The sequence below is a fragment of the Ambystoma mexicanum genome, chromosome 3q, assembly GCF_040938575.1.
Source record: "Ambystoma mexicanum isolate Mex_15411 chromosome 3q, UKY_AmexF1_1, whole genome shotgun sequence".
Lineage (NCBI taxonomy): Eukaryota > Metazoa > Chordata > Amphibia > Caudata > Ambystomatidae > Ambystoma > Ambystoma mexicanum.
In genome coordinates this window covers 912705733-912730266 of record NC_090926.1, presented here as the reverse complement: position 1 = coordinate 912730266, position 24534 = coordinate 912705733, and the positions used below count along the sequence as shown (strand labels likewise).

At 44.2% G+C, this 24534-nt stretch overlaps 1 protein-coding gene across 1 annotated transcript in view; it reads left to right on the top strand.

Moving 5' to 3' along the window:
* The window catches only part of RGS9 (regulator of G protein signaling 9), a 1220104-nt gene that overhangs the window by 658310 nt on the left and 537260 nt on the right, over window positions 1-24534 (top strand). The window contains exon 8 of the mRNA XM_069655056.1: window positions 1312-1393. Within this exon, the coding sequence (XP_069511157.1) occupies window positions 1312-1393 (82 nt within the window). The remainder of the gene's footprint in view (window positions 1-1311; window positions 1394-24534) is intronic.

Below are 24534 nucleotides of genomic sequence, written 5' to 3'. Positions count from 1 at the left end.
CAAAATTTGACAAAAGCATCTTGTGGACGTGGACACTAATCAAGAAACATTTATCAAGAATCCAAACACAGTCAAGAAAAAGTTACAACAGAGAGATTGGATAGAAACGGTCGCACAAAGAGTGAACTCCAAGTTACTAAGAGACTTCCCCAATGAACCTTGTATATTAAGCATAGTGCCGAGATCCTTACAGACATTTCCTAGCAGGCACAACCATAACCAACTTCTACGATTAGGACACAACCTATATCATACCAAGGAGGTACTGTATAGACGAAAGCAAACAAAATGCCGGAACAACATCTGTCGCTTTTGCAATGGGAACGAGTAAGTCCAAACGCTCAAACATCTGATATTCACTTGCCCAATTGTTAAGATGAATAGATCAGTCCATCTAGAAAAGCATGTCACAAATCCAAACACCCTAACTACGGAAGAATGCTGGTCCTTGCTATTATATGGCGAGAAGAAAACAGCTTTCGTATGTGCAGTAATAAACATTCTAGACGACATACTAGAGGCAATCTCCCCAAAAAGAAACTGAGCAAAAATCTGCTTTCCAAAGATGGATATGAGTTCGAATGATGGCACAAAAGCAGACATATAATCAAGAAATCGAACAACTGTGTTTTCCGTTTTGTTCTTATCTTTGCTTTTGTATCAGTTTTCCTATTTTGTCTGTCTCATTCTTGTATGAAGGAAAGCTTAATGTCGGTTGGATCGACATTTTTATGTGTACAAAATGTTTGTTTAATAAACTATAACACAATAAAAAAAACGTTATTCTTTTATTTAGTTGTAGACTTAGTTGATGTCAATTGTACCAGTTGGACTAAAATATGAGATTACAATAGTTTGTGAAACAGGGGTCTAGGCCTGGAACATGGGCGCCTTTGTGACATGAGTTTTCTCAAAGCCCTATCAGTCAAACAAACCCCTGCACTCTACATCCTCAAACACTTCTCCAAAGATGTTCTCTATCAAAAGCCTTCAACCGCTAATATCGGGCTCCTGCTGTCGTTGACCGCCTCTTGATCCCTCCCTGCATTTCTCTTCACTTCCCCCTGATCTTACTTCTACACTCGCCATCCACCTTTCCAGCATTTACTCTGTAATCCTGGTAAAGCATAATCATTGAATACAGTTTCCCATGCCTGGACTTTCAGAAATTAGCCTAACTATCTAAAACTGTGATGTGTGCTGCTTTGTTTAGTACTGTAGTCAACTGTACTGTTCTGATCACACGCCATACTCTTTTAAATAACTGAACAAGTAATCATTACTAATTGGCATTCTACCCTGATTTTACAGGGCAGGGAAAGAGAGGAAGAAAGCTGACAAGTTTGTACTGGAATGCCAAGAGAAAGCCTATTGGCTTGTTCACCGACCGCCTGTAAGTATCACTGACCACAAACTATTCATGGAAGGGCATTTCAGCGAATTGTGACAAAGGGAAATAAATGCATCAAGTTGTCCAATGGCAAATGGATATTTGTTCCACCTCAAGACCATGCATTCCTTGCCATTGTTCAAAAAGTATCCATAGACAATGAGATCATTAATTGTAGCTTCAAATCACATGTATGTGTGTACATCTATGAATGTTCTACTGACATCACAACAAATTGTGAGTTCCATTGGTGTATGTTGTGTGACGTTTTGATTTGGTTCGTAACAGCCTAGTACACATATCTGCTGCAATGAAGTTAATAATGACATAGCTTGCATTTCATGGACCAAATCTGGAACAATCAAGAATTAATTAAGAAAAAATAGGCATGAAATATTTGTTGATTTGTTTCTATGGGCCTCATTCCGAGGTGGGCGCAAAGGGATACCGGGCACCATTAAGGACATTGGTGCCGTTAATCCCTTTGCACCCTATTCCGAGGTCTCTTAGCGGGTCCCGCAATGGGTGCCTGGTTTTACCAGGTGCCCATAGCGTGAGCCGCTAAGGGAACAGAGAGCTAATAACAGTACTGCAAATTGCGGTACCGTTATTAGCTACTTCCCCATTCCCATTGAGCCGTATGGGAGCTGAAATGGGAATGGGGAATGGATTTTTCAATGGGGACTTACCGGTCCCTCCACGGTCGGAATGGACCGGTAAGTCCCCATTGAACCAGGTCAGACACGGACGCGGTATGGGAGGTACTAATGGCGCAAATAGCAAATACCTCCATACTCGGAATGAGGCCCTATGACTTCTTAATCAATAGCAATATATTTGTTACCATATGATCAATTCATGTCCCTCTGTATATATATGGTTCCTGTGACAAACAATTGTTGTAAATGATCTCCAAATTAAAATATTGCTTCCATGCCACTTTGATCTTGGAGTAATATCTCTCTCTCTGTTTAACGCATCACAGTCAGTGTCAGATAGGTGGTTTGATTCTGAAGCCTTGTTTGGCCGGCTTGACATGCGATAAGGTCCCCTGGACTCTGTTTCATGAGATAGCCTGTATGCGTTTTGGGAATGTAATCTGAAGTGTTTCTAAACCCCACATATGGTTGTCTCTTGTTTGGCACAACTGTTTTGCGATTTTTCCCAGTTTGGATTCATTGGGTGAAATGTATGTGGTAGCTAGTTTTACTGCCTCGGCTATTGTGTGTGATGATGGTCATACGGTTGGGTGGCGATGAATGATTAGTGTACATTAGATAACACGAACATTTGCATTACAGTTTCCAAAGTGCTACTTTATGTGATAGGTTTTGCAGTTCCCTTAGGTATTCTAGACACCCACCCTGTAGCCATGCTCATCTTGACACTCAGGATAATACCCATGCGTGGGCCCAGGATGCATAGTGCAAAAAAGTAGGACCAGTCTGTGTGCACTACACATGGTCTTTCTGTGTATGTTATATGTTTTCTTTGGTGTGTGAAAAATCATGCCAAATGGCATCTGTATGATCAATAGCACATGTGTACAATCTGGGGCTCCTGCTGTTACTCCAGATATATTGACCGAGTCTGTGCATATTGCATCTTGACATGATTAGTGTAGACAAGATAACATGATGGCGAATGAATAAATAACCTTTATTTCAGAAAACGCATTTTGAATAAAAGCACAGCAACAATACACAAATTCCAAATAATGCCCCTGTCAATTTATCCCACAATTTAAGTAAGTTCTCCGTTTTTTCTGGATGGACGTTTTTTTTACTACATACTTACTTGAGTGACATCCTCACTCCCAATGACCCTTTTTTTAAACTTGAAGAGTATGTTAGTTTTAGTGGCCCTACATTATTTATCAAAGCACGGATTTCTGCTGGATGACAAGGTTTCAAAGAGGACACTGCACTCTGTAACACATGGAGAGATCGTATTAATGAGTTGGTTATAAATAGCAGCAGCTAGAACCAGTGTTTACTAGGAGTACTTCTAGCAAGTTAAGAGGGTCAGAATAGATCTTTAGTAAAGAGACCTCTCTATTAATATTCAGCCAATTTAGTCAGCAGTAACTTCTCGCCACAACAGATGTGTTTCCAGGAACATCTCATACTTGGAAATAACCGATAGATGGTAAATCAAGTCTTCCTTAATTACATAGCTCTCCCTAGGAGGTTCAGAGCTCATGAGACAGTCCTGCCAGCGACTGGAAGCAGATGTAGCAACACCAGCCTATATATGGTAAACACTCTAGATTTAAACAGGGGTATTACAACTTTGCTCAAGTGGTAGAAAGAGTACACAACACAACTTTCTTCTTCAAAGTAGGCACACAACGCAAAGTGAGGTTCCAATATGTGAGGAGAATAAGGATAGTGGAAATCAGGTATTCCTTTCTCTGTCCAACTGGCAGTGTTGGCTTCCAATTGAAAGTGATTAAATGTCAAAGGGGACATCGGCACTCGCTGTGAAAAAGACATGGTCGAGTTTAGGTAACCTAAGTGGACAGTGCTGGTAAGTAAATCATGAGTATAGTTAGAGGCCTTTTATAATTTAAAGGAATCCCTTAGTTGCTCATAACTTCCTAATGAAAGCTTTTTACCCATGCATCTCACAGCTTTAGAGATAGTTCCAGGATGATCAAAGCATGACAGAACTGTTCTGGCATATTTAAGACATTATCACATTGCATAACATGTTTTAGCATAGCATGCAATAAAATGGTGTGCTTGTTGGTCGGAATTGTTAACCATAGCCTCGTAGGGTTCGTTTTGAAATAATCGTCAATAGATTACTCTGGGGCACATGTTGGTGCTGAAATAGGGAGACCGAAAAGATTCTTATTGAACTTCTTTTCTAATATCTGTAATGGCTTAGCATTCTCAAAACCCCATATGTGCACCCCAGAAAAGGACAGCGGCCTTAGACTGTGCCTCATATACTCTAATCATGGTTTCAGCTGGATGAACACCACTTTATAGAATGGGTCATTAATGCTGGTAGTCTTTTAATAATGCATTACCTTTGCTTTCATAGATTTAGTGAGGCAAATAAAAAAATATGTATATTTACTTTTATTTGCTTTATGATTTTACGTCCTGGCAGAAATGAACATATTATTGTATCGATAATCACAATAATTGATTTTGGGATGCGGACACATTGCTCTGGTGCATATACCTATAGTATGCATCAATGAGCTGATTACACCAGAGGATTACCAAAAACACCCTTTCCCCATACATTTTGGACCAAGAAGGAATTGATGCAGGCTCCACGTATCATACTCCCCTTCTACAATATATTGACTGAAAATTGTCATCAAGAGAGAAAGTAGTCCTGCCAGCAGGCCCATGGAGTCACGTGCCAGCCACCGCTGGTGATTAACAGAGAAGAATGCAGTTGACAAGTCTATTCATTCTATGTCTAAGGGCGATTTCTTTGCTCCCTTATACTTAGAAATCAATAGCTAAAGATGAAATGATTGCTCTGAAGTGCTAATGCCTTCTTCCAAACCAAATTGGGCATTGTGAGGAGCCAGTAATCAGATGCAGACACAAAGGAGTCATGTTTGCTGGTACAACCATTTATTAAAATAAATGGGTGTTGGAAAATACATCAATATCCCTGATCTAGGAGGAATTTCCCTATTCCCGACCTCAACCAAAACGAATGGGTCTGACTGGTGCCAAGATGTCCAACAAAGGTATAATGCTATTTTGGCCCTCACACTCTAATTAAATAAACTAGAAGGGTAAAGGATCTCTTGCTTTTCAAAAGTGCCCAAATGTTCAAGTTCAACACAACAGTGCCGCCGCGATTCCTGGAGCAGGAGCTCCCCCGTCCTGGTGCTGCAGGAGCAGACCAGCCACTTCTCCTAGCAGCGCATCTGCACACAGGTAAGCCTGCAGGCTCACTGTAATTGGGTGCAACATTCCGCTTTTACAACGTCTGACCCTCCGCTTCCAGAGTGGAGTTCATAAATTATTTCTACACTGGTGCACTCTGTGACAACGCGCCAGCTGCCTATAATCGTCTAAATTTGAAATTTCACGGTTCCACGAACTACGAGACCCTAACCATGCTAAAATGGCGGCCTGACTGCAAGGAACACCATCTGACTGGAAATCGCAGCGGATTTCACTGCCATTGGCCCTCCTGCCCTCATAGCCTATCGTGGGACACCGGCAGGCGTGAGCCGGCCCACCACAAAGGCACACTAATAAGGCACCTGTCCTGTGCCTGTCCCGTGACGGACCTTCGCCGTCGCCACATCATTCTGTCCATTGTCTAGCTATTCTGCGAACCCTGCTTTGCATCTGATGATCAGAGACTCTCTTGGTTTGCTGCAGTCCCATAACGCCCACCACAGTGCGGTAAGCAATGACACTGAATGTCTTCCGCCTTAGCCCCAGTACGCCGCCTTATAGTTAACATCGCACCACTGACCGTATGCCTCAGGCTAAGTCGCGTAGCGCATATCAGCCCATGCCTAAGGTTCAGGCGCTTCCAAACATAGTTCACTATTACGGCGACCTAGTACTGCCATCTACTCCATAACGCTAGTTTATAAACTATTTTGTTCACAATATTGCCTTCCTTAACTTTATTCTCGCTGTTCATCGTCTGCACATGAAAGCCATTGTGTTTACCACCTTGCCATGCACGATCGACTCTGAATGTGGGGCACTACCGATTTACATTTATTCTGACCAGCTAACTGAATCTAGGCCTTTATCTATCACCGAGTTAAACATTGATATACCGGCGCAAGCTGCAAAATGTGTATAATCTGCACTAGCTTGTGGCCTCCAATCTGCTAATGATTGCCTCTTAGGTACAATTGTTTTACTGCGCTGCCTCAACCTGCATTGCGTAAATCGCATCGTGATTTATTGTTTCCTGCACCATTAGCTTACAACTGTATATGGGTTTCTGTTCCAGATCGCTATCGTACATTTACACATTGCCAGAGTCCCTCCATATGGATATACAATTCCAAATGTAGACCTCTGATTATGCATACTAAAGGCAAGCTCTATGTAATTACTGAACTATTGTGAATGTGTGCGTCTATTGCGCTACTCCAGCAGTTAGAGAAACAACCAAAGATCTTGATCACCCAGCCAACCGACTTGACTTCCGGCCACCCGCACTATGCATATACAAATACCGTGTTATCCTACAATACACTGCCTCACAGTCATACTTCTCTTATCATATACACACGCTAGCTGCTTCACAGCACCACGGCACCTTGCTACTAAGTACTTCAACATGTTAGACTCTGGTCGGCACATCAACTCCACTTCACCACTACCTCAGCTACCTCAGTAACCTCCCTATCTGTCCTCTGACCCACAGCACAGCCCCAACTCCACACGCTTGCAACCTAAACACTGTTTAATCCTTACCTGAACGCACCTGCTCTTTGGCTTGAGCACTTCGCTGTCAAACCTACTCCCAATAAACCATGTGCCCTTCACATTAGAAACTTAAAATTGGGCTCCAGATTTGCCCGTCACGCTCAGCCACTACGCATTCGCTCTGTCCGACAGAACTCATCGCCCACACTTAAGACCGCACAGTGCAGTACCATATCCACTTCATTACACACCTCTACTCAAGAGTCCCAAGCCACCAACTTACATCACGCCTCCAAAATGTCCCCCATCAAGGGCGCCCTTATCAATGCCAGGTCCCTCTTGGCTTACCCACCTGATATAGCGCACTTCATAATGACTCAAGACCTTGATTTCCTAGCTATCACTGAGACCTGGCTGCATGCCGCGTCAGGACCCCACCTCTCACTTGCCATCCCGAATGACTACACCATCATCAGATGCGACCGCATATCCAATCAGGCCAAAGGCGGCGGTGTCGTGTTTATCCATAAGAAATCACTCGGCATGAGAATCTCATCAAATCAACAAAATCCATTGTCAGAACTCCTATCGGTTAAACTCCCTATTTCCCATAATCAAACCGTTACCTTGCACCTCATCTACAGGCCACCAGGGCCTATCACTACTTTTGCAGATGACATCACATCCTTACTTGCAGATAAAACCAAAAGTAACTCACAAATCATTCTACTAGGTGACCTTAACTTGGGCCTACTCAACCCTAATGACACTAACGCCTTAGAAATTGCTGATTCACTCACATCTTCAGGCTTCACCCACCGCATCTGCGAACCTACATAACAAGGGTAGAACTCTCGACTGGTTAGCAACATTTCCTCAGTAATAAACTCACTGTATGCCTGGTCTGACCACCACACCATCACCTTTAACATCTTATCTATCTACCAACACCCTACTCCCAATATGGCACCACCCACTAGTACTAGAAACAAAAGAGACACAACTAGACAACCTTCTCCCTCACATCTTACCCTCTCTGAACAAGGTACTTATATCTTGCTCAGACCCGACAGTCCTTGTTGATACCTATAACAACACCATCCTCAAAGCACTGGATGCCATCACCCCTATTAAAGCCAGGGAAGCCAAACCACTCGCCCACCTCAACTCATGGTTCACACCACATCTGAGGATCCTACGCAAAGAAAAAAGAAACTCCGAAGCCCGTTGGAAAAGTCACCTCTCTGATTCTAACAAGGACAGCCTTTTCATAGCGTCACTCAACTATAAAGAGGCCATCTGTTCAGCTAAGAAGGAGACATATAACAAACGTATCCTTCAAGCCAAATCCAACACAAAAGAGCTTTTCAAGATCCTCAAAGAACTTGAAACCCTTGCTACTCGCCCTGACAATTGTAGCAAAGATAGCACATGGTGCTCAAACATTCAAAAAGCACTCATCGACAAAATAACAACACTCCCGGCCAAAATAAATGCAAAAAAAGACAGTCTCAAATCCAACTCTCATCTTAACTCACTCCTTAATTAAACGAATCAGACCTCTCACACCTTTGAACCATTCAGTTTTTCGCCCTTAACTATCATCGAGGTAGAGAACATCATCAACAACATCAAACCCTCAAACTGCCAGGGTGACACCTGTGCCGCTCCCATCATAAAGGAGGCCTCCTATGAATTAGCCCCCTTCATCACATCACTGATAAACACCTCATTTAGCTTGGGCATTGTGCCCGACAACTTGAAAGACGCATGGGTCATCCCCCTCCTGAAAAAAACCACCCTTGACCTAAGCATACCAACTAATTACAGGCCCATCACAACAGTGCCGTTTTTGCAAAATATCCTTGACTGTGCGGCCTACTTACAGATTCAGGCATACCTGGAACGTAATAACCTCCTCGGCCTTAGACAATTGGGTTTTCACCCTAAGCACGGGACGGAAACAGCCCTGCTAGACATAAAGACACAAATAGACGACCTGAAAGATAAGGGCAAGATCGCTCTCCTCCTGCTTCTAGATCTCTCGGCCGCCTTCGACTTAGTGAATCACCAAATTCTATGTTGATATCTCAAAATGGCAGCCCACTTTTCAGACAACGCTTCACCTTGGATCAGATCCTTCCTGGCCAATCGATCCATGAGGGTCTTTTTCCCTTCTGCCTCAGCTGCACCTTTGCCAGTACTGTGCGGAGTCCCACAAGGGTCAAGGGGTCTCCCCCACAATTTACACTGTGTTTACTAAACCTTTCTTCAATATCCTTGATTATCTGGGGGTCATCTACACTAATTATGCAGATGACACTAAGCTACTCATCCCTATATCGGGAGACCATGCAGCAGACACCAAAGCGCTTAACGAGGTGTACCAGGTCATTCAGGCCATCCAGGCCCAACATGAACTTTGTCTTAATGATGACAAGACTGAGCTCCTCATACTGGGATCCACTCACCGACTGGACAGACTAGATCACTCATTCAAATCCTTTGTCATTGATGGCAACATCATCAAGGTCTCGAATGATACTAAAACATTAGGTATTTACCTTGACTCTGCCTTATCGCTCTCGAGACATACTAATGCTGTGGTTTCAGCTTCCTGGCGCGCTATATAAATAAAGAAATACAATACGAATACAATTATAAGAGTTCCAATGAACAATGTTGAAAGTTCCAGAGAATATCTTCCTTCCCCAGATTTCTTGTTAAAATATCCCAAGTTCAAAAAGAATAATCAGATTCCAATAGAATTTCTCTCCCCATCCGGGAATCTTTTCTTTTCTTGGGGAACAGATTCCTTCTGCAGGCTTTCTCTTCACCTTTTAACACGTTGCAAATCCTGAGAGTAAGTCTCTTCCTAAGGACTTTCCTTTCCTTTATATACTTTCAGAACAGGTAATTATCCCAAGAGCATTAACTTCCTTGAGGTTCTTTATAGTTCTTAGTCCTAAGGGCATTACCTTCCATGAGATTCTTTATAACTTATCTATTGATCTTCACCTGGTATACTCGCCTGCCCGGTCTTGTTACACATACACATGCAAACTGATTACTGCCTGTCGACCTTTCATCAACACATCTAACTACATTATTCTCACTAGAGCACTAATCATGTCTAAGCTAGACTACTGTAACTCCCTCTATCTTGGAACAAGTCACCGTAACCTTAGTAAGCTTAATTTTACCTGCACCTGGTATATCTTCCCACCAGGATTTTGTTACACAAATACTTAATTTCACCTAGTATACTTCTGCAAGGACTTTATCAGATACATATTTAACTTCACCTGGTATACTTTTTGGCAGGAATTTATTACTCAAATACTTAACTTCAGCTGGTATATTTTGTTGCCAGGACTTTATCACACATATTGCTTTCTCTTTAATGCTGGGGTTCAATAACTGACTTTTATTATAAAATCTTTTTATTTCTTTAGCAGTTTTATTTTTGGCTTCTCATTGTATTTTCAAGAAACAACTAACTTTATTAGGCCATCTGGTAACTGACTTGTGCTCTCCAGGTTCACTGGTAACTTCTGTCCTCCCCTCTTTTTGGTTCCCTTCAGTTTGTGGTATTCCTGTGGAGAGGTACACATGCGCTGACAACCCGTTAACCCTCTTATTCTTCCCGGGTTTACCAGTTGCCTCCAGCGCCCCTTCACTCCCGCCTACTTCAGTGTACTGGCTTCATCTGCGCCCAGTAAAACACTGTATCCTTGCTGTCTCTTTCCATTATGCATGGTTCCCGCTCCTCTCTTGCAGCAGTGAGCGGCCCACACCGGTTACCAGACATTTGGTCGAAAACAAATGGTCGACAGGACATTTGGTCGAAACCATTTGGTCGAAAACCAAATGGTCGAATTTTTTTAATTTTTAATTTTCACTTTTTTTTTTTTTTTTTTTCCGGGGGGTCCACCCACCAACCCCCTTTTTTTTCTAAAAAACCCTTTTTTTCCCTAAACTAAAACCTAAAAAAAATATATATAAATAAAAAAAAAATTCGACCATTTGGTTTTCGACCAAATTCCGTCGACCAAATGACTTTCGACGAAATGTCTTTCGATGAAATGTCCGGACACCGCCCACACCCACGCCTCTCCTTTCCTCGTTCGGATTCGCCTTCATGCCGCCTGCCTAAATGTGTTCTCTCCCAGCGTGGTACTCAGCATTGCTGCGGGTTGCGCTGATGTTCAGCATCTGCAGATCTCCGCTATCCTTCTCCTTCTCACTGTCAGGGGTAGTCGGGCTGTATTTAAACTTCCCTGCTTGATTATTTGTCTTCCAACAACCAGACCACTGCATTCCGGGTCTCGTAATCTTCATTACTCTTCTTTCTTGTGTTCGTGGTCATAAGACCATTTCCTAAATGGCTTTGAGGAAGTGAGTACTGAACTTCATTGGTAGTGATCCTCCCTACTCCCTGCTTCTTCCTCGTCCCAGTTGTCCATATACTATCCCTCATGAGATTTTGGGGAGTAACAAAAGTAGATTTACATAGAGATAGGGGAGCAGTGTGACAATATACTATCAATGCACAGGGGACAGAGGGAACATCCCTGAAAGGATAAGTGGGGTATGTGGTTTCCTCTAACAACACCCTATTCTCTCACTTAGGTGTATCTCCCCCTAGATGGTCCTCCATCATATAGCCGCCTCAAGGGTCAGGATCAGGTAGCGACTGCCGTCCCCTGGCCATATAGGGGGTGGTATACACAGGCAAAGAATTGAGGATATCGCCAGATTCATCACAATATCCACATTTGACATATTATGTTAGAGCCATAGGTCAAGGCAATTTGGGTTCCACCATTGAGTTTCACAATTTTGAAGATTTGAATATATCTTTAATCAATAATTATGGCAAATCATTGAGCAATTTTGGGGAGTGCTGTGACAGGAGTCTTGCTGAAATTGACTCAGAAAACCTTACATTGATAGAAAGCCCGGTGAAGATTTACAACAAAATGATAATCGTAAAATGGGGAAAGATATACAGAGAATGTCAGCGTATAAACTAACCCTGAGGGCATATAAGGAGATACAGTCGTCCGTGATGAGATTCCCATGACCGAAATCACGTTATTTTTATATGCGCTTGTGTTTTAACCATAAGGGGGATCCCTTGCCAAGAAAGACATTTTCGGCTCTGTAAAATGCCGGGTGAAGCAGGAACGCTTAAACAGTGGCTGATTGGCTGTAGTGCAACAATAGGGCCAAGGATAATGTGGTCAGGAAAGTTCATAAGGAGATTAGAGGATTTAAACAGTGAAGTCAAGTGTTCTAGGCTGTTGTATGGATACTCTATCTCAACGATCATTGCTTTAGGCAATATTTTAATGTGATACACAAAACTTTGGGGGAAAATATTTTTCTTGATTAGGTCACCGTAATGAAGTAGGGAAGGGAGTCATTTGTCATTGTTTTGCTTTTTGGACATGTGTAATGACTTCAGATCTACTCACCCAATGACATGGACCAAAGGTTCTCAGACTCAGGAAGGCGATAATACACACAAGGTACATTCTCATCTTTCCGTGCCCAAGAAGGAGGCTATTATACCTCAGTTTCTGACTAAATCAACTGCCAACGCTTGAGAGAGTCAGTAGCTGGAATGGTGGGTGAGGGAGTCTAAATTACAGGCTGTGTGGCACGGCAAATTTGAAAGAAACCACCAAACATCTGGTTATGGGCTGTACTGCCTTAACGGAAGAGCATAAGAAATGCCTAGACGTGCTGTATGGAAATTAAGTTTGGTGAGTCAGTTTGATGGGTGGACAAGCGCATAGTCGTATCCTGGCTCTATGTGAATTCCTATACAGAATTTTGTGAAAACTAGGTAGGATTACAGACGAAGAAGAATCATTCAAGCGGGTTCACCCTACATGTGTATACATTGCTTTACTAGTCTTGCTCTCCTAACTTTTACTATATCTAATGTGATGGAAAATTGCGCAATGTGTTCATTTTCTTTCAAATGATATTGTTTTTGTGTAAGAGTCTTCTCTGTTTTCAGATGGGAGTCAAAACGCAATAAATAAATAAAAAATAAAAAAATAATATACATGGACAAATGCAAACAAAGGGGGGTCTGGGAATCTCTCTACCAGCACGAACACAGCCCAATGACCTGTTCTTGGGTGAATAACCCCTGGGAGAGACTCTACCAAGTCTTTAGCTCACTGTCCTTTTCACAGAGAAGAAATGTCCCCGCATATCAGCCTTTGTCCTGCCCAGGGGCAGTCCAGCGCCGAAATGCTAGGCAATTCTCCTCTGAACAAGAGTACCATCAGTAACCCCATACACGTGTTTCAGCCTTGTTGGGCATCATCAGTGAGGTGAAACTGTTGCCTCTCTAAGAACAGTGAGCAAGGGCTCCACGTCTGGATTGCCCTGTTAACTTAGGGTGAAACCCAAAGTTAATGTATGCAAACAAAGGGGGGTCTGGGAATCTCTCTACCAGCACGAACACAGCCCAATGACCTGTTCTTGGGTGAATAACCCCTGGGAGAGACTCTACCAAGTCTTTAGCTCACTGTCCTTTTCACAGAGAAGAAATGTCCCCGCATATCAGCCTTTGTCCTGCCCAGGGGCAGTCCAGCGCCGAAATGCTAGGCAATTCTCCTCTGAACAAGAGTACCATCAGTAACCCCATACACGTGTTTCAGCCTTGTTGGGCATCATCAGTGAGGTGAAACTGTTGCCTCTCTAAGAACAGTGAGCAAGGGGTCCACGTCTGGATTGCCCTGTTAACTTAGGATGAAACCCAAAGTTAATGTATGCAAAAAAAGGGGGGTCTGGGAATCTCTCTACCAGCACGAACACAGCCCAATGATCTGTTCTTGGGTGAATAACCCCTGGGAGAGACTCTACCAAGTCTTTAGCTCACTGTCCTTTTCACAGAGAAGAAATGTCCCCGCATATCAGCCTTTGTCCTGCCCAGGGGCAGTCCAGCGCCGAAATGCTAGGCAATTCTCCTCTGAACAAGAGTACCATCAGTAACCCCATACACGTGTTTCAGCCTTGTTGGGCATCATCAGTGAGGTGAAACTGTTGCCTCTCTAAGAACAGTGAGCAAGGGGTCCACGTCTGGATTGCCCTGTTAACTTAGGGTGAAACCCAAAGTTAATGTATGCAAACAAAGGGGGGTCTGGGAATCTCTCTACCAGCACGAACACAGCCCAATGACCTGTTCTTGGGTGAATAACCCCTAGGAGAGACTCTACCAAGTCTTTAGCTCACTGTCCTTTTCACAGAGAAGAAATGTCCCCGCATATCATCCTTTGTCCTGCCCAGGGGCAGTCCAGCGCCGAAATGCTAGGCAATTCTCCTCTGAACAAGAGTACCATCAGTAACCCCATACACTTGTTTCAGCCTTGTTGGGCATCATCAGTGAGGTGAAACTGTTGCCTCTCTAAGAACAGTGAGCAAGGGGTCCACGTCTGGATTGCCCTGTTAACTTAGGGTGAAACCCAAAGTTAATGTATGCCAACAAAGGGGGGTCTGGGAATCTCTCTACCAGCACGAACACAGCCCAATGACCTGTTCTTGGGTGAATAACCCCTGGCAGAGACTCTACCAAGTCTTTAGCTCACTGTCCTTTCACAGAGAAGAAATGTCCCCGCATATCAGCCTTTGTCCTGCCCAAGAGCAGTCCAGCGCCGAAATGCTAGGCAATTCTCCTCTGAACAAGAGTACCATCAGTAACCCCATACACGTGTTTCAGCCTTGTTGGGCATCATCAGTGAGGTGAAACTGTTGCCTCTCTAAGAACAGTGAGCAAAGGGTCCACGTTCGTGCTGGTAGAGAGATTCCCAGACCCCCCTTTGTTTGCATACATTAACTTTGGGTTTCACCCTAAGTTAACAGGGCAATCCAGACGTGGACCCCTTGCTCACTGTTCTTAGAGAGGCAACAGTTTCACCTCACTGATGATGCCCAACAAGGCTGAAACACGTGTATGGGGTTACTGAGGATACTCTTGTTCAGAGGAGAATTGCCTAGCATTTCGGTGCTGGACTGCCCCTGGGCAGGACAAAGTCTGATATGCGGGGAAATTTCTTCTTTGTGAAAAGGACAGTGAGCTAAAGACTTGGTAGAGTCTCTCCCAGGGGTTATTCACCCAAGAACAGGTCATTGGGCTGTGTTCGTGCTGGTAGAGAGATTCCCAGACCCCCCTTTTTTTGCATACATTAACTTTGGGGTTTCACCCTAAGTTAACAGGGCAATCCAGACGTGGACCCCTTGCTCACTGTTCTTAGAGAGGCAACAGTTTCACCTCACTGATGATGCCCAACAAGGCTGAAACACGTTTATGGGGTTACTGATGGTACTCTTGTTCAGAGGAGAATTGCCTAGCATTTCGGCGCTGGACTGCCCCTGGGCAGGACAAAGGCTGATATGCGGGGAAATTTCTTCTTTGTGAAAAGGACAGGGAGCTAAAGACTTGGTAGAGTCTCTCCCAGGGGTTATTCACCCAAGAACAGGTCATTGGGCTGTGTTCGTGCTGGTAGAGAGATTCCCAGACCCCCCTTTTTTTGGATACATTAACTTTGGGTTTCACCCTAAGTTAACAGGGCAATCCAGACGTGGACCCCTTGCTCACTGTTCTTAGAGAGGCAACAGTTTCACCTCACTGATGATGCCCAACAAGGCTGAAACACGTGTATGGGGTTACTGATGGTACTATTGTTCAGAGGAGAATTGCCTAGCATTTCGGCGCTGGACTGCCCCTGGGCAGGACAAAGGCTGATATGTGGGGATATTTCTTCTTTGTGAAAAGGACAGTGAGCTAAAGACTTGGTAGAGTCTCTCCCAGGGGTTATTCACCCAAGAACAGGTCATTGGGCTGTGTCCGTGCTGGTAGAGAGATTCCCAGACCCCCCTTTTTTTGGATACATTAACTTTGGGTTTCACCCTAAGTTAACAGGGCAATCCAGACGTGGACCCCTTGCTCACTGTTCTTAGAGAGGCAACAGTTTCACCTCACTGATGATGCCCAACAAGGCTGAAACACGTGTATGGGGTTACTGATGGTACTCTTGTTCAGAGGAGAATTGCCTAGCATTTCGGCGCTGGACTGCCCCTGGGCAGGACAAAGGCTGATATGCGGGGAAATTTCTTCTTTGTGAAAAGGACAGTGAGCTAAAGACTTGGTAGAGTCTCTCCCAGGGGTTATTCACCCAAGAACAGGTCATTGGGCTGTGTTCGTGCTGGTAGAGAGATTCCCAGACCCCCCCTTTTTTGCATACATGGACAAATGATTTGGGAATACAATTGGCTCTTTACAGGCCCTTTATTCACACTTAGTATATACACAGATAACATGTTAAATAAATGCACTTGGTTATACATGAACACACACGTGAATGAAAATGATTATATAAGGGTCTACATTACCATTAGTGCAATTGCCGAAGAAAACGCCATCTCAGCCACTACAACACTAGCCAGTTACAAGGCAAGTAGGCAGAGAGATGACACGTGTTAACAGGGTCGGGAGCGGAGTGTCCTCCCTCTCAGCGAGACTTCATCACCCGGGGTTCCAACTCTATTCTACCATCAGGACCCCTCTCCTCTTATGGGGAAAAAAATCACCGCCCCTCTTAGGTTGCCAACCATCCCCGGCCGAAGGACAGACAGCAAGCATGGAAGGCAAAGAGTGAAAAAATCCAGTTAATAGTGGAAAAACCCAGTTTGTCTCTCGCGCGCTCATTCCAAGCGCCCCTTATCAATGCACCTGAACATCTCCGACTTCCTTCTTGACTCGTCCTTGAGCGTACAATACAACTATCCTTCATAATGAGCTCATCTGTTTCATAATGTGATTGTGTAACCTTTGCAGAATTCATGTCTGCCTTATAGCTGAGCTCACAGAAACGTAGACTTTCATTGCGGTTTTGGAAGTGAATGTCCAAAATCTCCGTTCTTTAGCTCATTTTTCGCACAAGCATTACAGTCGGATAGCTGGAAAATGTAATCTTGGGGGTTAGAAACGGAGTCCCTGACAGGTATATAGAATATAGTATATTGTATTGTGTTGGATGATTTAATGAATGTAATGTTTGTTTTAGAATATTGTACCTGAAGTAATGTATTGCCATTTGTAATGAACTAATAGTTTGGAAGTATATTATAAAAAATGTGTTAAAGTTTTTAATAAGTTATAGACACAAAAAAGAAAATAGACCGCAGTTACATAGATATGCCACCTCACCACTGTATGGCCAGTTACTTCCGTATTATACCAAATGTAGCTGAGCTGCATGTCAGGTATTGTCATTGTATGAAAAGTAGATTCCATGCATTGCCAGTTGCTACGATAATACAGTATCCAAAAATCCAGTAGATTGAAGTCACTTTCAGTGCAGAGGAACATTAATTCAATGTTATTCATATAGCACTTTTGCCAAAGCGCTGCACATAGCTCATATTTACATACAATTATCATCCCAACTGAAATTGGTACTCATTTATCAACCTCAGATGAATGAAAGGCTGAGTTGGCCTTGCCAGCATTTGAACCTGCAAACTGCAGTTCACACACAGATCACAGCAGCAATTGCTCAACCTGCTGAGCTATCTTACTGGTTTGCTATTAAAAATGCAATGCCACCATACGAAAGCATGTCAAAACTGGCTGCACAATGTAGGTCATACACGTATTTATTTATTTAATTTGTTATACATACCCAGGACCCGGAGGTATTGCAGCGCTAGATTACATACGGGTAAAGCAAAGGTAGTTACAGTACAGTACAGGGTTTAGATTCACATTAGTTAGAGAGCTAATCATGCATATTTGCTAAAGAGTGAGGTTTTGATTTGTTTGCTAAATGCAAGATAGGATGGTTCGTTCCTGATTGCGGGAGGGAGCGTGTTCCATAATGTGGGAGCGATGACAGTGAAGCAGGAGCACCCTGATCATTTTCTGGTGAATCTAGGTGTAGTAAGTGAGATGGAGGAAGTTGAGCATAAGGTTCGCAGATTCGGTTTCTTGGAGATGCAGTGCGTGAGATGGGGGGCTGTGTTGTAGAGGCAGCGGTGAGTGGTGGAGAGTATTTTAAATTCAATGCATGCTTTGATGGGAAGCCAGTGGGCTTTGCGTCTGATTTGGGAGATGTGCTCTGAGCGTTTGTTTGTTTATTTATTTAGATAGCGCTCCGAACCGGAGGTATCTGGGCGCATTACAAGAGGATTTTCAAGTTACAGGCTGCAGTTGTAGGTTCAGAAACTTAAGTTACAGAACAACTGTAAATGTTAATGACAAGTGCAGAAACTTGAGTACAGAGCATATTTGCGTAATAAAAAGAAGCTTTAAATAAAGAATGTAGTTTGCAGGTTATAACAGAGCAAGTTTGAGGCCCCAAACTGCTCTGAGGGCGTAATTCTGTGTGAGTTGTAGTTTAGTGAGATTCTTGATGGAGGTCCCTGCTAGGATGGCATTGCAATAGTTAAGTTTGCTGCCTACGGTTGCCCTAGCAAGAGTGAGGCAGTTGCTAGGGGTGAGGAATTTTCTAGAGGGATTGAGGAGTTTAGTGGTGTATGCGCTTGAGGAGGCCATTGCTTTCACATGTTTGTTCAGGTTGAGTTCGGCATCTAGGTAAACTCCTAGTGTTTTGACATGGGGGGAGACAGGGATACTGTTTGCGTCGATGATGATGGAGGAGTAGGCTGAGTCAAGATGTTTGAGGTTTGGGGGGAGCCAACAATGATTAGCTCGGTTTTATCATCATTGAGGCAGAGGTGGTGTTTTGCCATCCAGGCCTGTATGATGTTGTAAACGTGATTGATGTTTGCGCAGTGGAGTTTATAGGTGCTAGAGAGTTTGAGGAGTATCTGGGTGTCATCAGCAAAAGTTGTGTAAGGGATATTGAGGTTGTCAAGGTGATCAAACGGGTCCTTGGTGTATGTGTTGTAGAGCGTGGGGGAGATGCAGGAGCTCTGTGGGACATCATAGGGCACTGGCATGGGGTCTGCTGCTTCCGTGCCGGCGAAGACCCTAGAGGTTCGGTCTCTCAGGAAGGATTTGATCCATTTGGCTGCTTCTTGGGAGAAGTTGAAAGAGGTGGTGGGACGGCGGCAGAGGATATTGTGGTCTACGAGATCAAAGGCCACTGAGAGGTCGAGTAGCATGAGGATGGCGAGGTCTCCATTGTCGCGAATGTGGCCAATTTGTATCTTGAGATCGAGGAGGGTGGATTTCGTTCTATGTCTAGGTCTAAAGCTGGATTGGCGTAGGCTGAGTAGGGAGTGGTTCTGAAGGTAGGTTTGGAGTTGTAGGTAGGCAGTGCGGTCAAGAATTTTCAGGAGGAATAGGACTCTGGTGATGGGGCGTTAGTTGGTGGGCAGAGTGGGATCAAGGGAGGGTTTTTTCAGCAGTGGTTTGACCCAGGCTTCTTTGATAGAGCTGGGTATGGCGCAAGTGCTGAAGGAGGCATTGATACATTTAGTAATGGTGGGGTCCAGGGGCTCGGCACAGAGTTTGATGATGAGTGCAGGGCAAAGGTTACCAGTGCAGTTGGAGGCTTTGAGGTGTTGGATGATGGTGATAGTTTCTGCTGTGGGAATGGGAGTGAATTGGAAGGGGGGATGGTGGGCGTGGGCAGGGAGGATGTGCGGTGGGAATTCAGCTTGAGGGATCTGTGCTTTTTTGAGGATGGTTTTATCTATAAGGTTCTGGATTTTGTTGGCTAGGGTGGATTGTACCAGTGTTCACTAGGCTTTGTCTTTGGGAAAGGTTGAGACAGGTGGGACTGGGGTTTCCAGTTCTTTTAGGATTTTGAATAGCTCTTTGGTGTTGGAGGGAGCTTCTGAGATGCAGGTATAGTACATGCTGGCTTTGGTGTTGATGATGGCTAGTTTGTAGGAGGTGGCGAAGATGCTGAAGGCATCTTTGTTGCTAGGGGCATGTTTTTTTCCATCAGGTGTGTTATTTAGCATGTTTGGCTTTGCAGAGATTAGCTAGGTCTTCGGTGAACAAATTGTGGTGGTGGTCTTTTTTCCGAGTGGTTGTTTTGAGAGGGGAGTGGAGATCCAAGGTGTGGCTCAAGTCAGAACCGATTGACCGGCAGACTTTAACAAAGTGTTTCCAGGCACCATACTAGCAAGATGTACCTACATTGGTGATCATATTTATCCTGGGCCACCTGCCCCACTTGAATTACCACAGAGCAGATACCTAAATCCAAGCCTTGCTAAAGACCTTCTGTTGGTAGAAACACCTATGGTGATCAAATCAATAACTGAAAATAAAAAAACCACGATGGTATCTGAAATAAACATGTGGACTACTAACCGTATTATGTGGACCAGCGAATGACAAAAAAAAAAAACAATAAAAGCTTATAATTATGTTTGCAAGTGCCATTTAGGTAGGAACCCAGCAAAAACCTACATATTACAGACTTGGGGCACTAGAGCATGTGCCCTTTGGTTCCTACAAACCGGCTGCTTATGCAAACAAATCTGGTATCTCACTAAGAAGTTAGGTGCAGTAACCAACAGCTCCAAGTGCTCTGACCACTCCCCTGTGGCTCAAGGTGGTGTTATACGCTGAGAGAATGGCCTCGGGGTTGTTGTTATCAGGGCATGTTTCCAGGGAGGGTAGGATGGTAGGTTGTTAGGGAGAATTCTCTGTTTAGGCTGAATTTCCTAACCTAGTGAGTCCCCCAGCAGCTTTGCTGGATTTCTGGAGTTTATTTTTTCTCCAGCCAAGAGTGAGTCTCTTTTTCTCCCACTCTTGGACATGATGTGTGGTGTTCCTTTGAATGTTAATGTGTTTCATGGGCTATGGGGTCTTTTACTCCATAGGGTCTCATATGTTTTTTTCTATGTGTGTTACACCGCACCCTCCGTGCAGTAACACCGGGGTGTCATAGTGAACCCCCACCATAGACTCCATACCCTGGGACTGACTACTGTCTCCCAGGGCATGTAAAGTCACCATTGGCTTTACTAGTCCCAAATTACTAACAGAACCAGTATAAACCATCATATTGTGGACGTACTGGTAGGGGCAATTCGATTGCCCCTGGGTCTGTTGTTCAAGGGGGTACTGTCCCGTCCCCCCTCGTTGAGTTTTGGCTGGTGGCAGTGGACACTACTTTTTATATTCAACCGCAAATATATCTCTATGGGATTTTCCCATTGTTCGAGGCTAATACTTTTTTAACATAGCCTCTAACATACCGCCGGTTTATTTAGTTAATATTAATTCACCGGTTGGTATTTTCTGCCAGAACTCGGTTTTAAAATGGCGTTTGTGTTTGCCTCAGTAACTCAAAACCAAAGGTCGAGCCCTTTGTTCCACTTTTGGCGGGCTTCTACACAGAAGCCCTCCAAAGTGGTGCCACTCTGTCTGGGTACCACAGGGGGTATGGGAGGGGGTTTAGCCACCCTGGACTGAGTTGCCTTGGCAACTCAAGTTGCACTCTTGTGTGATTGGCCCAAGTGGTGAGCCGGCCGGCTCACCACTTAGCATGTTTGATTGACAGATAGGCTGAATGAATGGGGGTTTCTTGCATAAAAGCAGGGCTTTTGGGACTGGAACTTCAGAAGTCGCCACAGGACCTGAAAATCCGACGAGGGAGAAGCTGAGCTGACCTCCTACGACGACACCACCGGTGGAGCCCTGCTGAACCGACTCACCACTTCCCGACGTCAGAGGAGATCTCCCGGCTGGAGAGTCTTCTTCCCTTGACTGGTGGGCACAACCAGTTTACCTTCTTTGCTCGCATCCCAGGACGTCTTGTGGTCGAATTGCCCGTGCCAAGCACCCCAGCAACCAGATAGCCACTTACCACTGGACCGCGAATAAAAGGACCGCTCCTTTTAATTAAGAACTCCGCGGCTGGTTTCTTCACTGGCAGTGCAACAGACTCCTGTTTTCATCCACGACGAGATCCTCTCTTCCCCCGGACGAAGCACTGACTTGCACCCGCTGCCAGGAACAACTGCCCCCGCTGGAGCGTTCTCACCACTTTTAAGGTACCATGTCCGCCAGGCCTCCCTTTCTAAAGATTGCTACAAGGTAACAATAATCCCTTAACCTTCTGGACTGGGCTGGCCGCCGTGACCATCTAACTGGTCCCTTTCTATTGGTCCAACTCTTTCTGAAACCCTTGCGAGACTTTTGGGCACTTTCAACCGTGTGACCTTGGACACATTTCGACGGAGCCTCTTAAAGTGGGTCCGGCCTGTTATGACCGGCTCTTGGTCATAGGGTTCAATCCAAAAGGACACTCAGGATACTCAGGCCAGGTACTCTTAGTGGTTACTTTATTAGCTTCTTAGTTAAAGGATCAGATGTCATCAAATAATTGAGAGATCAAGAGGATAAGGGATAAGAGCCAACTGGCTCCCACCACCCAGGCTCACATCTTGTAACTGCCTGGGTTAGAACCAATACATCTCTGAACATTCTAACCTCACACTCACAGGTTACATTCTGATGATGACATCAATCCTGGCACAGCATGCATGCAAGCACAGGAGCCAACCCTAACACCTCCTTTCCTTCAACAGACAAACACATGTCAAACTCCTCATCAGGAAACCAACCTTAACACCTCCTCCTGTTGCTTAAAGGCATGCCTACTACCACACTGAACATGGCTTCCTCACTCCAACTATGTTCTGCTTACTACCCGAGCAATTTAACCCGCAGGCTTAACTAACATCCTACGACAGACCCAGCCGCCACACCTAACGCTCCTAACCAATCAAGAACAACACAATTCACCTTCCGTTCCCACCTGCCATGGGGAACCTCGAACTGCCACTTTCGAGCACTAACCGCCCACCTTCGCAACTACAACAAACACTACCAAAGCCAATCAAACACAAAACTCCTTCCGTTTCTCCCTGCCACAAAGAAACCTCGAGCTGCCACTTCCGAGCACTAACTCCCAAAACCGGGAAAGACCAGGTACTGTCGTAACAACACGAGACACTTACTAACAACCCAACAATCTACCCGGATCAACAGAGAACTACACTTACAACCCATGCCACTGTTAGACCCATTCAGAAATTCAAGTGAACACAGCCACACCAGATCATCACTCACTCACCCAATCACACTGTAATTAAAGGCAACTAGCTGTCACTAACACAGACACAACAAAACCCAGCTGCAAATGTTGGCCTGACATTTGAGCCCTTCTGAACAATTCAAAACACCCCCATAGTGACCACAGCCAAAGATGAAACATTGCCAAGGTTCTGAGATTGACCAAGAAGAATTCAATGGCAATCCCAGAAACCACTTAAAAATTCACAAGGAAAAAACACAAGATACAATATCACTTGCATCTTAAGAATTTCAAACGAAATCCCTGAACCTTACCTACTCCATAAGGTCATCAAAAACAACATCTAAGCTTCAGATAGCTTCAGGCACTAGTGTTCTGCTAGAAGCCTCAGGGCTCCGCAGAACCACAACCCAAAACAACATAAAAGCTTCTCAAAGCTTTACGTGAACTCCGCAGAGCCAGAAATCATCACAACATAAAAACTTCGCAAAGCTTCTGGTATTAGTCTCCTACAGTGTCCAGTCATTTGGTCGACTGAAAACTGGTCGAATGACATTTCGTCGACGCAATTTGGTCGAAAACCAAATGGTCGAATTTTTTATTTATTTATATATTTATTTTTCGGGTTTTCGTTTTTTAAAAAAAGGGGTTTTTAGAGAAAAAAAGGGGTTTGGGGTGGGACCCCCCCCAAAAAAATAAAAAAAGGGGTGAAAATAATAAAAAAAAAAAAATCGACCATTTGGTTTTCAACCAAATTGGTTCGACTATTTGTCTGGTCGACCAATTTTTGTCGACCAAATGTCTGGTAACCGTCTCCTACTAGGTACCTCAGGACCCCGCAGAGTCACTAACCAAAAACAACATCAAAGCTTTGCAAAGCTTCTGGTACTAGTCTCCTACTAGATACCACTGGACCCAGCAGAGTCACTAACTTACATCCATCACAACTCCAACGAGCTTCCATACTAGTCTCCCACTAGTAAACATCAATGACTCAACAGAGCCACAAACACCAAACAAACACCTCCAACTCCGCAGAGTCCCTCGGCAAATCCTGGTCATGCACTAAGCTGACCCAAAACTCCCACATACAACTTCAAAACATACAACAGATACACACAACCCCCACAAAGAATGTTAACCGCTAAGAAGTGCTGCAGTCACAGTAGCAGAAATCTCAGGTTGGACAACCATACCTCAACACACAACACCGGAACATACCACACCTGAACATCCTCAAAAATAGTTTACATAGCATTGACTCATATTTAACATATTTAATTTGGAGATCACATTTCCGAAGAGTCCATGTTGCTTTCCCAGCGGGCAACTCTAAATACTGAAATTCCTCAAAATGTTATACTAGACATAATAGAAAACACCACTTTGAATGTGCAGCTCAACCAACTTCACATATGCCACTCGACCACAACACTTGCTGCAACATATGTGTGGTAACCAGTTTTAGATTAATCCTAAAAGTCCATGTTGCCACAAGAAAACAACTTAAAACGCTGAAATGCCTCAAAAATTGTTATGCTGAACACAATACAGATCTCACCTAAAAATCACTCATGTTACCTTTGGCATACCACTCTACAACCTAGAATTCCTCAAAGTTGTTATTACTAAGGAACGTGTGCAACATAACATAACCGTCATCAACACCCAATCGCACACTCTATACTTCACCACAGTGTACAATTGCTGCAAT